Source organism: Marasmius oreades, chromosome 8 (assembly GCF_018924745.1).
Source record: "Marasmius oreades isolate 03SP1 chromosome 8, whole genome shotgun sequence".
Classification (NCBI taxonomy): Eukaryota; Fungi; Basidiomycota; class Agaricomycetes; order Agaricales; family Marasmiaceae; genus Marasmius; species Marasmius oreades.
The window spans coordinates 3,171,511-3,184,363 of record NC_057330.1 but is presented as its reverse complement, the minus strand read 5'-3'; the positions used below and the strand labels follow the sequence as shown (position 1 = coordinate 3,184,363).

General features: G+C 43.7%; 2 protein-coding genes across 2 annotated transcripts; one reads left to right on the top strand and one right to left on the bottom strand.

The window, feature by feature from the left end:
* Positions 1-7,423: 7,423 nt before the first annotated feature.
* On the bottom strand, positions 7,424-9,913 carry E1B28_012929 (uncharacterized protein). Its single transcript, XM_043158082.1, has 9 exons — positions 9,652-9,913; positions 9,424-9,600; positions 9,261-9,348; positions 8,954-9,201; positions 8,752-8,885; positions 8,313-8,694; positions 8,094-8,245; positions 7,876-8,030; positions 7,424-7,822 (listed from the first exon to the last, which is right to left on the bottom strand). The coding sequence occupies exons 1-9, from the start codon at positions 9,820-9,822 to the stop codon at positions 7,500-7,502; spliced, it is 1,830 nt and encodes a 609-aa protein (XP_043005454.1). The 5' UTR covers positions 9,823-9,913; the 3' UTR covers positions 7,424-7,499.
* Positions 9,914-10,394: 481 nt separating this feature from the next.
* On the top strand, positions 10,395-12,809 carry E1B28_012928 (uncharacterized protein; the record flags this gene model as incomplete). The annotated part of the gene is made up of 4 exons (XM_043158081.1): positions 10,395-10,576; positions 10,636-11,562; positions 11,628-11,782; positions 11,851-12,809. Exons 2-4 carry the CDS (start codon positions 11,087-11,089, stop codon positions 12,807-12,809), a joined length of 1,590 nt encoding a protein of 529 aa, XP_043005453.1. The 5' UTR covers positions 10,395-10,576; positions 10,636-11,086.
* Between the last annotated feature and the right edge of the window lie 44 nt (positions 12,810-12,853).

Genomic DNA, 12,853 nt, shown 5'->3' with positions numbered 1-12,853 from the left:
ACAGGCATGGGACTCTATAGCACAGCATTCCCTCTTGCCTTCTTACCTCCATCATCTCTGCCACGTCAACATGCCATCTCCCTCCTTCGACATGCTACAGCCTATAAAATTCCCCTCTCTCCCTCACAGTCTTTTAAACCATGATGCAGAACAGTACTATAGAATTAAATACTAGAATTAAATACTTTTTTACTCAAATTTTCGGTTTGTTCTTTTCTTTGTTTCATTACAATTTTACTACAGGGTTACTATACCTACTCAGTACAAAAGAAATTGTTGTCATTTCTCATACAATTTTTTTTACTCTTTTTTTTTGTTTATGAAAATTTTTACTGTACCATGTGGCTTTACTTACTCGATATGGAAAGGTCACATGATGAACTGACCATGTACATACAAACTGACAATGTATATACTGCAGCACACCCAGAAATTCTCTTGGAAATTGAGTGTGCTGTAGATTTACCGAGTGTGCTGGGCTTTTGTTGGATGTGCTGGGCTTTTGGCTCAGTGTGCAGATGTGGCTGCACTTTGTTTTAAGTGTGATGTGCTGGAGGTTGTTAGTACCCAATAAATTCTTATACAATGTTTCTACTCCACAATTTCCAGGAGATCTGTCCATTAAAGACTGTGTCACAGGGCAATTCAGAGTCCCACCCCTTTTATATGTTGTCACTTGCAGTACCTACACCATGTCACCAGAAATCCCCAAAATTCCCACCAAAGTCCCGACCTTTTTCGGAATTGCTCCACTACTAAATAGTCACTATGTTCTGTGCATAGCCCCCAATACAGCTGTTGCAGTGCTATTCACAGCAGTAGTTATATAGAATATTCCATAGAATACTGGTATTTTCTGTATAAAAGGCCATTTGAGTTGTCCCCACTCATTAGCTTATTATTTTGAATCCTTTGTACCTTGTTGTACTTTTTCCTCTCTCTCTCTCTCTCTGCAATTGTAGTTTTCCTACTTGCTATCTTCAGCTCCTCTGTTTGCCTTAAGTACTCTTGCTCTTGCTATTAGTATCCCAAGCTTCAATAGCCTTCTTCAAAGCCCTTGAATATTACTCATATTCTTGTACTTTAAGTCCCTTGTCAATCTCCACATTTTAAAGTCCTTTTATTAGTACTACTAAGTACTAATAAGTCCTGCCTGTCTGTAAGTTCTTTTAGCATCCATTTTGCTTTCAATCTCCCCTTTGTATTGTGTCAGTTTGTTCTGCTCGCTACATAAGACTTGGACCTCACTTGTTGAGTGCAGTGCTTCTAGGGTAAACTGTTCATTTCAATGAGGTGGGGTTATCAAAAGATCTAAGTGTCAGGGAGGGTAACCATCCATGCATATGCCAGGCATCAAGCCCTGACACTAAGGATAGCATATGCCTGTAACAACCCAACACCCACATAGGGTGTACTCCAAGGGGTATCAACCCCCGTACTCCAACCTACTATGAGACCATTAATGCAAGAAAAAACACACTAAGCAAATAGATCAACGAATCTGTTGCTCTCAGTATTCTCTAAAAGTGGGGGTTCAAAAGTTTGGCTTTTCAAAGGTTACGCCTTCTTTGATCTCTCAAGATGCAGACAAAACTAACTCTGATTGCAAAGTCTGGTTTGAGATAGTAGAATTCTCTACTACTGATCTGTTTTTATTTATATATATACAAATCTAACAGTCTGAAGCCTACTTTGGCTTATAAAACTCAAACAATCTGTTGTGGCCCAAGTGCCTAGAGTCCCCAAGTGGACTTGTTCCAAATACCAAATACCAAATTGTCATGAACTGTTTACTTTCCAAGGCCCAAGGAACCCCTGGAAATTTATTTTCTGAGCATCTGGAGTCTGGACAATTCTAGCTATTTTCCCTATTCCCAAGTCCTGCACAGTCCACAGTCCTGGCTCCTGCACAGTTCACAGTCACTGCACAGTCACTTGCACAGTTATCTCCATCTAGATAGCCCAGTAGTATATAAAGCCCAAGTAACTAACTGTATCCCTAGCCTTATAATTTTATAACCTTCTGTTCTGTGTGTTTTTCTGTCTGTCTGTTTCTTTTTCCCTCTCCAAGTTGAGCCTTAGCTCCTGTCCAGCCTTCTCAAGCCTTATTCCAGCACCCTTAGTGGATTTCATAGCCTGCTTTAAGCCCATCAATCTCTCCCTCAGTGTTCCTTTGTAAGTATTTACCTTAGAATAACTCTTGTCACTCCAGTGGTCACCCCTTGTTTATTGTTTAGCTTGTCTGAGTTGAACAGTTCGTGGCACAAATCTGACAAAAGCCCCCAAGTGGACTTAACCGAATTCCAAATTCCAAATCTGTGTTCTGGCCAAAACCAATACACACTGATGGAGTCAGGGCAAATCCAATCACTACGAGAGTTCCTGCTTAATCGTACAATTTGGGCAGTACTAACTAAAGAATCCTAGCTTTTACAGGGCTCCTTACATACTACTTGAGAACTAGAAAATATGAAAAGTAAATAATAAATGGATTTTCTACAGAATCTCTGATTTCAGATAAGAAAAGAATTGGAATAGACATCAAATTTCCTTCTTCAGCTATTTCTCCTTTGATTTTGAGTATAATGTTCTTCTTCCCTCTCTCTTCTCAGTCTTCTCAGTTTGTGGTGTGCAATCCTTGTAGGTCCAAGCCCCTCTTTCTTCCAGTCTGAAGTCGGATGCATGGTCTGCATATTTGATCACTCCTTTCCATTTCACATCTTTCCGTTGCTATGATCAAATGAATCTCATATCTCTTGTTCTCCTAATCTGCTCGATGTCCAAAACACTTTCCCTCGGACTATTTCTAATCTCCTCTTATCTGACTCTTCTTATCATATCTCTGAGTAATCTAATACTATTCAGAAGTTTTCATGTCCCAGATCTCTAACTTCACTCTAATATCTGTCAATGTCTTAACAATCTTTCTGTAATCTGTTTTCCTCAATATCTAATAGAAGTAAAACAAAATAGTAAAATATCCCTTGATTATACAAAACATGTTACCAAAGGCAGAGAGGCCAATGAACATAGAAGGTTTGGAAATAGCTGTCTTCTCAAAGTCCTACAGGTTTCAGATTACTCTCTCTCTATTCAATTTCCTTCAAACAGAGGTCTAGAGTTTTGACAAGCAGATTGGGCTATCTCTAGTCCTCTTATTTCCACTAAATATTATCTGTTCTTCTTTTTTAAAAGCAAAAATTGAAGTCTTTTATAGTATTGTGCAAAACAGGTGCAATATCGTACTCCAGGCTAATGCTGGCGAACCATCCTGCAGGCCTATTGGCAATAGAGAATGACAAGAGCTGGTGGTCAAGGAGAATGAGCAATGATAGTGTCCTATATTAGGGGAATTCAAAGCTGATTTGAATCGTCTATTTCAACTTTATTTCGAGGTTTATTTCGATCCAAATCAACTGAAATCAACTTCTTCACTTTTCATTGATTTCACCAACCACTTTCGGTCTCCTTGGCGTTTCGTTGGGTTTGAGCTGAGTTTCAAAAAGATCTGAGCATCAGTCTTGCGTCTTCCAACGCTTTCACCTCACTATTTATTCCTTTCCCATTCAAGGCATCCTTCCAACACACTTGTTAAGCTATGAGCAAAAGTCCAATCACACTCATCGTTACTATCAAAATCTTCTCTATACTTCTTGGAGGTTAGCTACACAAGAAATGTATAGTAGGGTGCTTCGGCTACGCCCTGACGTTCAGTTACGAGTTAAGATAAATATAGCCACTGATGAGCGCTTGAGCATGCGCACGTTGCAGAGGACAGTATTAAAACTCCGCCTGGTGCCGTGCCTGCCACATCACCAAATCAACCTATCTACTTTGAACTCCCCTTGGAAGCTGATTTCAACTGATTCCAAGACAAAATCAAGGTCAAAATCAAGTCAAAATCAAGTCAAAATAGCTGATTCAAATCAGCTTTGAATTCCCCTATTGTGAATATCTGTGAACTGTGTAGTGAACCGTGCAATGAACCACACTTCTATAATGAGAGTGTACTTTGATGATGAGAGTATCCTGCAATGACTGTACTCCAACAACGACAAGAGCATATGACAGACAGTATCCAATGTACACCAGTGTAGTGTACCACACAACTGAACTGTATGTACTCCATCCTGTACTCCAGCATAGAGGGAAAGACTCTAGGGCAAGTCCAGACTCACAACTGAGAGATGAGTACCCCTAGCGAAGCAACTAGGAAAGCAATAGAGTGACAGGATGAAGAAGCAGGGGAAAACAGGCAGGAATCAAGGACAGAGGGATTAAGGGATGAAAAAGGACAGGAGATCAAATTCTAGGGAACTACCTACTACTACTGCCCTTTGATTAATTCCATGAACATGCGCATTTTGCGTTCACACTCAGCAGGGTCAGGAACACTCAGCAATATTTGAACTCTGCTGGTAGTTGCATACACAGGTGAATAAACTTGAGTTCAGTGGCACAAAGTTATTTCATGTCCTCAAATATACTGTACTACCTAGTAGTCTCCTACTCTCCTACCAGCATGAATAGACTACTATCATTTCCCTATACCTATGAGCAGTCCATGTGTGTGTTTTCCAACTCACATCACTGACGACAGGACTTGTTGTCTTCAGATTCACTTCAGAATGGAGTTGGAGCTTGAGATCTCAATCCAGCTGTATGTATGCCATGTACAACTGCCCATTACCTGAGGGTGCTTGCTTAGCCGATTGTCACACCAGAGTTGGCATGTTCACAGTATCACACTGAAAATTGGATTTAACCTTAATATGCATATTTTTAATCATTTTATTAACATTTGAGTTATAAAATAAGGGAATGTAGGACTAGGGTGAGCCCGAACTACTTGTCAAAACACAAGCCTCTACGTGAGACTTTAGCAGTACAAAAAGTATGGAATCGGAAAGATGGGAGACTTCGCAAGGTTTCAAAAACGGTAGAAACTTCAAGAAGCAGCCTCTTAAAAACCTTCGTATTTTGAATAGAAGGCCTTGTCTTGCTTGCAGAATGCTTGGGGTGAATATAGGGAATTTATTGAACACTTTACTTTGACTTCACAAAGTATTGTTGGACAACTCGGACTTAAAGGAATTAACAAAGGATATATAAGACAAAGGACCTATGTCATGAACTGAACCAGGAGTAGTACCTACCGCTGACTTTTCCACCTATATGGTCAACTGCAGTTGGACTCGACGTACGATCAAGGGAGATATCATGTGAAATAGGTCGATTCATAGGAGAGTACTCCTAATCTTAGAGAAGGGGTCATCAGTATAGGAGTACAACCCTTTCTACTAGATAGGTATAATAAGGAGTACTTAGTGGTAGATAGTTCCCTAGAATTTGATCTCCTTTGTCCTTTGTCCTTTGTCCTTTGTCCTTTGTCCTTTGTCCTTTGTCCTTTGTCCTTTGTCCTTTGTCCTTTGTCCTTTGTCCTTTGTCCTTTGTCCTTTGTCCTTTGTCCTTTGTCCTTTGTCCTTTGTCCTCTGTCCTCTGTCCTTTATCCTTGGTTCTCCTTTATCCTTTTCTATCCTTACCTTTTGCCTCTGCCCCATTCACTTTGTCGCTCTACATCGTCCAGGTCGCCCTCATCAGGGGACTCACTGTCTAATTGGGGTCCGGACTCATCCTAGAGTCCCTTCTCTCATGTTAGAGTACAGGATGGGGTATGCATGGATTAGGTTACAGGTATGTGGTACACACTGGTGTACGTTGGGTACTGCCTATCGTATGCTCTCATTGTCATTGGAGTACTGGCTCATAAGGATATAGTCCTCATCGTAGGACACTCTCATCACCGAAGGTCTACTCTTGTTATAGGAGTACAGTTCACCACACGGTTCACGGATATTCACGATACCGGACATCATCATTATGCATTCTCCTTGGTCGCCAGCTCTTGTCATCCTCTATTGCCAATAGGCCCGTAGGATGGTCTGCCAGCATTAGTCTGGAGTATGATCTCGAGTAGGTCGGAGTACCGGGGTTTGGTACCCCTCAGAGTACACCCTACATGGGTGTTGGGTTGTTTTAGGCATATGCTATCCTCAGCGTCAGGGCTCAAGACCCGGCATATGCATAGGTGGTTCACCCTCCTGACAACCTACATGTGGATTTAGGATAGAAATATCCGGCTCCCATGAAGTCATAGGAAAAGGAAAGGATTACAAATGTTCCGAAATAAAGGAAGTCTAGACCTCGCGAGGTTGACATGACAGTTTTTACTGGAGACAGGAACACAGGAAATATGTCATGGACAGCGACTGGATCTATTCCTGATTTAGAGGAAAACAGGACAATAGTGACATAGGAGACATGTTTACAAGGATATGTGGGCAACTTGGAGACCTCGGGAAGTCTAGGCTCTGTCATTGTAACATGGATACAGACAGGGGACTCTTGGCTTATTATTTTTATTCATGGTTTCTGGCACAATCTCTGGCATTATACCTGATTAGGTGAGTTTCTGTTCAACTGATAGGGATTTTATTATTATTCTCAAGTTTACTACAACCTTGGACCTTTATTATTTCATTTCGAAAAGTGTATATAAGGAGGGAGGGTAGCAGGAAATTTCCCCCCAGCAGCCTATAAGCAGAGACACAGTTCACCTACTAGGACTAGCTCAAGGATTTTACCTTTGCCCCTCACTTTGTCAAAGTTTGGTGTTCTGTGTTTGGATGGGATTGGTTTGGACCTTTTGCAATTTGGATTTGATTAGGATTATTGTTGAAATTGAACTTGGATTTTGAAGTCGATTTGGACTTGTATTGAATTGGAATTGCATTTGGACTTGATCGATATTTGAACTTGAACTTGAACTTTGTGAAGTCTTGAGAAAAGCTTTGTTGAATCCTTATTGTTGAAATATTGAACTAGTGTTTTGTCTTGTCATTTGATAAGAAGGAATAGAACCTTGATTGAACCTTAAAGATCAAATAACCCTATATTCTCTCTTTCTTAGTGCCTCTTAGTGCAAACTAAAGCCTTAGAATACCGACCTCCACCCCATACTCTAAGAACACTCTTTTGGTGTGGTTGGTTTGCACACTTCGTGCTTGAGGTGTGTTTTCCAGTCCCATTAGTAGGGCATTCCAAGCGTTATTAACCGAATTAATCAAAGGGCAGTAAGTACTCCTTATATACCTATCTATGATAAGGGTTGCGCTCCTATACTTGCTACCCCTTCTCCTAAGATCAGGAGTACTCTCCTATACTTGGGTCTTTCATATGATATTTCCTTCAATTGTGCACCAAATCTGATTGTAGTTGACTTGTAAGAGTGGATATTCTGTTCATGACAAGATAGCTCAAAAGTTATACTATCTGGTTACATGCTTAGAAATTGGTCAGGTGGGACAAACAAGTTGCACAAGTCTCAAATAGCGGATTTTGGTACTAAAATCACCACCACTTGCCAGGCTCACCACAGTTTTGCTCCGTCCAAAAGTTAGTTTAGTCTACGGGTAGTACAAAGTCTCTCTCTACTATCCCTAGCAGCCGCTAGGAAAGGTGAAATCGTCCTGAAAATCGGAAGTTGCCCTCAATCCGAGGCCCTTTTTGGCAAATGACTTTCTCAAAGTGCATTCATTGGCACCGGCGTTGAGGGTCTTGTCAGCTTGGATAATAGCGTCTCGGGCATTGAGTACGGTCGGGTTGCAAGGTTGGATGGTAAGAGCGGTGATGATGGTTTTCATAAAAACAATGTTTCCCTCTTTTCCGTTGGCGTCTGTCTTGGCTGTGGTACTAAAGCCGAGGGCGTCGACGAGATCTGCGTAAACAGTGTGGAGGGTGTTGGCCCAAACCTCTCCGATTGCTATCAAAAGGACTATCAGTAATCATTAAGAGTCACCAAGGATACAGACGTACCATGAGGTTCATCAAGTTTCTTGATATCAGAGTACCTGAGAGGGTTCACAGCTTCGTCGGTGGAGTATGGCTTGCTTCGGAAACCGCCAGGTTTCCCGGTAACACTCTCTCCGGTGACAAAGTCCTGGGTTTTAGACGAGGTTTGTGACATCCAGCTGTATTAATAGGAAATAATCAATGAATGAATTGGGGGCAGAGATGAAGGAACGTCATCATACTCGGCGACAGCATCCGACCACCCCTCACCCATACCCCCAGACTCGAGCGATGGCAAGCAAACAGCAGTTCCACCTCCAGTCATACGTAGAGTAACTCCATGGGTCAATTCATGAATTGGGATGCCGTTTTCCATTACACTGTCCTGCCTAATCTGGAAAAGATTAAGTGAGATCTAGTCGATTTACACAGCTGTGTAGTGAAGAAAATGAAAATCCTACATTGGTGAGGTCAAAGATGAAAAGACGACATATACCAGCTTGACCATCAGGGGGTGCTGCAAAATTGGCGTTGTTGAAACCGGAAGGATCCTGGACGGACATCTGAACGGGATCATTCGCTTGGCCACCCTTCCCAAAGTTGTCAGACTGAAAGTTGAACGTGTTCTCGGTGAATCCGTATCGGTAAAGGATGTCGTGAAATTCATTAGCAACGTAGAATGCGTTGGTACGGGCAGCATCATCGTTGCCAGGGTCGGTAGGATCCTTAGTCGGATCGTAGGTAAAGTCAAAAGTAAGCTGACCATCATTGATCTGACCAGCAGTGGTTTTTGTTGTGGACCCATCATTGCTTAGGACCTTGATGGCAATGACGTTGTTTCCACTGTGTCGAAATACTGTTCAGCCAAACAAGTCTGAAATTTTGAGAGAGAAACCATACACGGTATCCGTGGTCAAGACGTGATTTTTTCCGATACTGTTCCATCCTACGGGGGAGGCGTCGAGACCTTCCGGGTTTTTGAGTAGTTCGAGACCATCAGAAATTGTCTTCTTCTCTATCGGAAGGACTCTGAACTAGATTAGACAAACATCATTCATCAACAACGAATGAGCTGCCTGTCAGCCGAACGATAGATACTCACTGTCGCATCAGCAACGAAATCGTTAATTGAGATGACCTTTCCCGAATGTGCATCAACGTAGGCCACAACAAAGATGTAGGGGGTACTGCTCTGGACTTGAATAGCGTGCACGAGAGCCACGGAGCCGTCGGGCCGCGCAAGGTATCGGAGCGTGGGCTGAATACCGTTATGGGTACCACCGAGTGTCGATTCCGCTTCCAGGATCGCATCGTTCAAGCTGACCGTCGGAATGGGAGACGCAATATTGGCTATCAACACCCCAAGTTACTCTACCTGGGAGGAGAGATTTTCATGGAATGGGACGTACATGTATCGACGAATGAGTTTCCGAAACTGATGACCTTGTTACCATTGAATGCAACGTTTGCCACAGCATTGATAAAGGGAACACCGTCCTGAAAATGATAGGTACAAATATTCGTCAGCCGTTCGTTGCGGGAATCTGCAGAAAAGAACTTCATGCCACGTACATGGACTTGTTGCACATAACCGCACGAACGGCCTTCAGAGCTCCATCCTGACGTCCACTCGAGGCTGGAGGAATTGACTTGTAAGTTGTCCGTCAACCATCCCATTACATTCGACTTGAGCGATTCGGTATCTTCAAAGGATAGTGCGTTAGCCATCAATTTCCCTTCACCGAAAGTCTGTAATAAAAAGCTGTCAGCTGAAGGCAAAGAAAGGAATAGTTAACGCACCTGGAACTGCGGTTGAGGGTGGTAAGATTCCAAAGAGACCCCGCTACCGATCAGGTGTTTGCGATGAGTTGCATGTTTGGAGGCTAGTACAGGCGGGGGAACAGCCTCTGAAAGAGACGCGTAAAGTACGCCAGCAAGAACAAATATGCAGAGAGATGTTTGGAAACCCATATTGAATGAGTGGCAGACTCGTAGAAAAGGAAAAAAGAGAAACTGGTCTAACAACTTGGACGAGGGGGGATTTTATACATATATCGCCCGGACCCCCCATCGCAATCCCATCGCGTAGGGTGAAGCAGTACTGAAGCAGTTCAATCATTCAACAAAAAAAGTTAGCATTATGGCAAACAGAGGATTGTTCGGGCAGAGCTCCATCCGGCACAAAAACGCGAACTGCCCATGCCTCCTCCCCGAAGGCCATGTCCGGAGATCTCGGCCACCTTCGCTCGCCCACGAGGGTGAGCCACGTATCAATAGGCTCTCCAGACATTTTTGCGCGTATCTTTTTCCACGTATCCATCATCCTCTGGTCCAATTCTGAAAAGTTTTCCTCAATGATATCGCCAGAAATGAACAGCTCCTCACCTCCATTGAATAAGTAGGCTTCTATACCAGAGAGGGTATAGAAAAAACCAACGAAAAGGTGGCAATGCGCGAGATGACTGTGGGGAGCTGTAGGCCGGTGTGATCGCGTCGAGGAATTTTCGAATATGTCACGTAACGGTACAGCATTACAGTTGTAACGCTACGTTCTTAGAAGGCCTGGCAAGTACAACCATTATCTCACGGATGGATGTCGAACAAAAGACCGACCGACGATCACAATTTATAGCTACGCTTTGACAATCGAAATGTGAATGTATGCCCGTTGAATTTTAGGTGAAGTCTGGCTTTTTCTACTTGCGCCAAAAGGCCACGCAAGTGAGTAAGTATATTTATATTTCCCACTAATTGAATGTGAAATATCTGACAATTATGATACAGATTCGGTACTATGCGTTCCACTGCCGGAAACTTATTCGAACACCCTTCTCGAAGTTCTGCAGAATGATCCGTAATGGACTGTAGGAAAACGTTGCACAAGGCTACCCAGACTACTGCGTATTCGCCAGCCTTTTACGTGCTTATCCCTACGCAAGGAAGGATTGTTGCTGAAGTAACGGCATGTTGGGAGGTGTGTCGAGTGACAGAGGTCTAAAATTTCCTCGGTATGTCGTTGATGGGAATCAAACGACCTCATGTATTACTGCGCAGATTCAAGGACCGGAACTCACGAGAAAAGGATTCTGCAAATCGAACCCGAATAACAACGGGATGACGGCAATTCCCATGGTTTCCCAAGCCTCTCTGAGAACCTGGCCCAACCTGACTTTTTCTTCGCGTTGAGAGATAAATAGTACCGCCTGGTACACTCCAAGAGTCCCAGGCTGTAAGAATGCGTCTCTCAAGTACCACAATATCACTCTTTTCCGCTCTTCAAATTTCGTCGTCGTTCATCTTCGAATCAGCATGTTCCCTCTCCTCCCTTTCCTCGACCCCCTTTACCAATAAAACGACCCTGTTCCAAGCATCCCTCATCCCAGCCGGCTCGACCATTCAATTTCCTGATACAGATCCTTCATGCAGTCGAACACCTCAGCTCATCTCCGTTGACATCTGTCGTGTCACGATGCAGGTCGAAACCAGTCCCCAGTCGAACATACACATGGAAGCGTGGTTACCACGAAACTGGACTGGAAGGTTCCTAAGCACAGGGAATGGAGGATTAGGCGGGTGTATACAGTATCCTGATCTAGCTTACGCTACCGCCTTGGGATTCGCGACGGTTGGGGCTAACAACGGGCATAATGGGTCGAGTGGAGCGGCTTTTGAGAATCATCCGGACGTTTTGGCGGATTTTACTTTTAGATCGTAAGTTTCGCTCAGCCGTATCGACGCTATGTGCTCAACCGACGTCTATTTTTTTTCGGCATTAGAATTCACACAAATGTTATAATTGGAAAACAGATCACACAAGGGTTCTATGGCCAGGCACACAAGAAATCATATTATCTTGGTTGCTCCACTGGTGGGAGACAAGGTCTCAAAAGTGTCGAAGACTTTCCAGAAGATTTCGATGGTGTTGTTGCAGGTAATGCGCAACAGTTCATCTCCCTTTGTCTGCCCTCGTCTTCTCATCCACTCGTACCCTTTTATCAGGCGCACCAGCAGCCAATTTCGTGGGGTTGATGTCCTGGAGTGGCCATTTCTTCTCGGAAATTACCAAAGATCCCTCCCAACCCACATTCATCCCCATCAATCTTTGGCTCGATCTCATCCACAACAACATTATCTCCCAATGCGACGAAATAGATGGTGTCAAAGATGGTATCATCGAAGACCCCAATTTATGCAACTACAACCCGTCCGGCCTCCTCTGTAAAACCGGTTCAACATCCACATCCACATCCAACTGCCTAACCCCACCTCAACTCCAAACCGTTCTCAAAACCTACAAGCCCTTCTTCGCCTCGGATGGCAAAACACTCATCTACCCTCGTTTTCAACCAGGTGGCGAAGACCTCTTGACAAGCATGGTTGGAGGACAACCCTTCCAATTCACATCGGAATGGTTCAGATTCGTCGTGTTTAATTCGTCTTTTGACCCTCAGACGCTGACCTTGGAAGATTATGAATTCGCATTACGAATGGATCCCTTCAATATCTCTACATTCAAAGGGGATTTGAGGAATTTCCAAAGAAGGGGAGGGAAGCTGTTAACATACCACGGGCAAGAGGATGGGCTGATCAGTCCTCGCATGTCGGAGGTGTACTATGATCATGCTCGAGCAGTTTCTGGGGAATTGGACAAATACTACCGGTTCTTCAGAGTCTCGGGGATGTCGCACTGTTCAGGAGGTCCTGGAGCATGGCAGATTGGTCAGAACAATGCGACTGGGACGTCGTTGAATCCGGAAAGGAACGTGTTGATGGCAATGGTGAAATGGGTTGAGCAGGGAGAGGCACCAGAGACGATTGAGGGTGTGAAGTATGTTGATGATGATCCTACGCAGGGGAAAGCGTTTGAGAGGCGACATTGTAGATGGCCGCTGAGGAACACGTATGATGGACGAGGGGATCCTGATAAGGCCGAGAGCTGGAGTTGTGCAGTGGTATAGGTAAATTCGGATGTTGACGCATTGGTTACAGTTTCGGTACTTTA

What these genes read in the sequence shown, in the direction of transcription:
- E1B28_012929 (XM_043158082.1), bottom strand. Translation starts at nt 9,822, where the DNA reads ATGGGTTTCCAAACATCTCTCTGCATATTTGTTCTTGCTGGCGTACTT. An exon ending in ACCCTCAACCGCAGTTCCAG is followed by an intron (nt 9,601 to 9,651) that starts GTGCGTTAACTA and finishes TTTTTATTACAG; the next exon opens with ACTTTCGGTGAAGGGAAATT. An exon ending in GAAACTTGATGAACCTCATG is followed by an intron (nt 7,823 to 7,875) that starts GTACGTCTGTAT and finishes TCCTTTTGATAG; the next exon opens with CAATCGGAGAGGTTTGGGCC.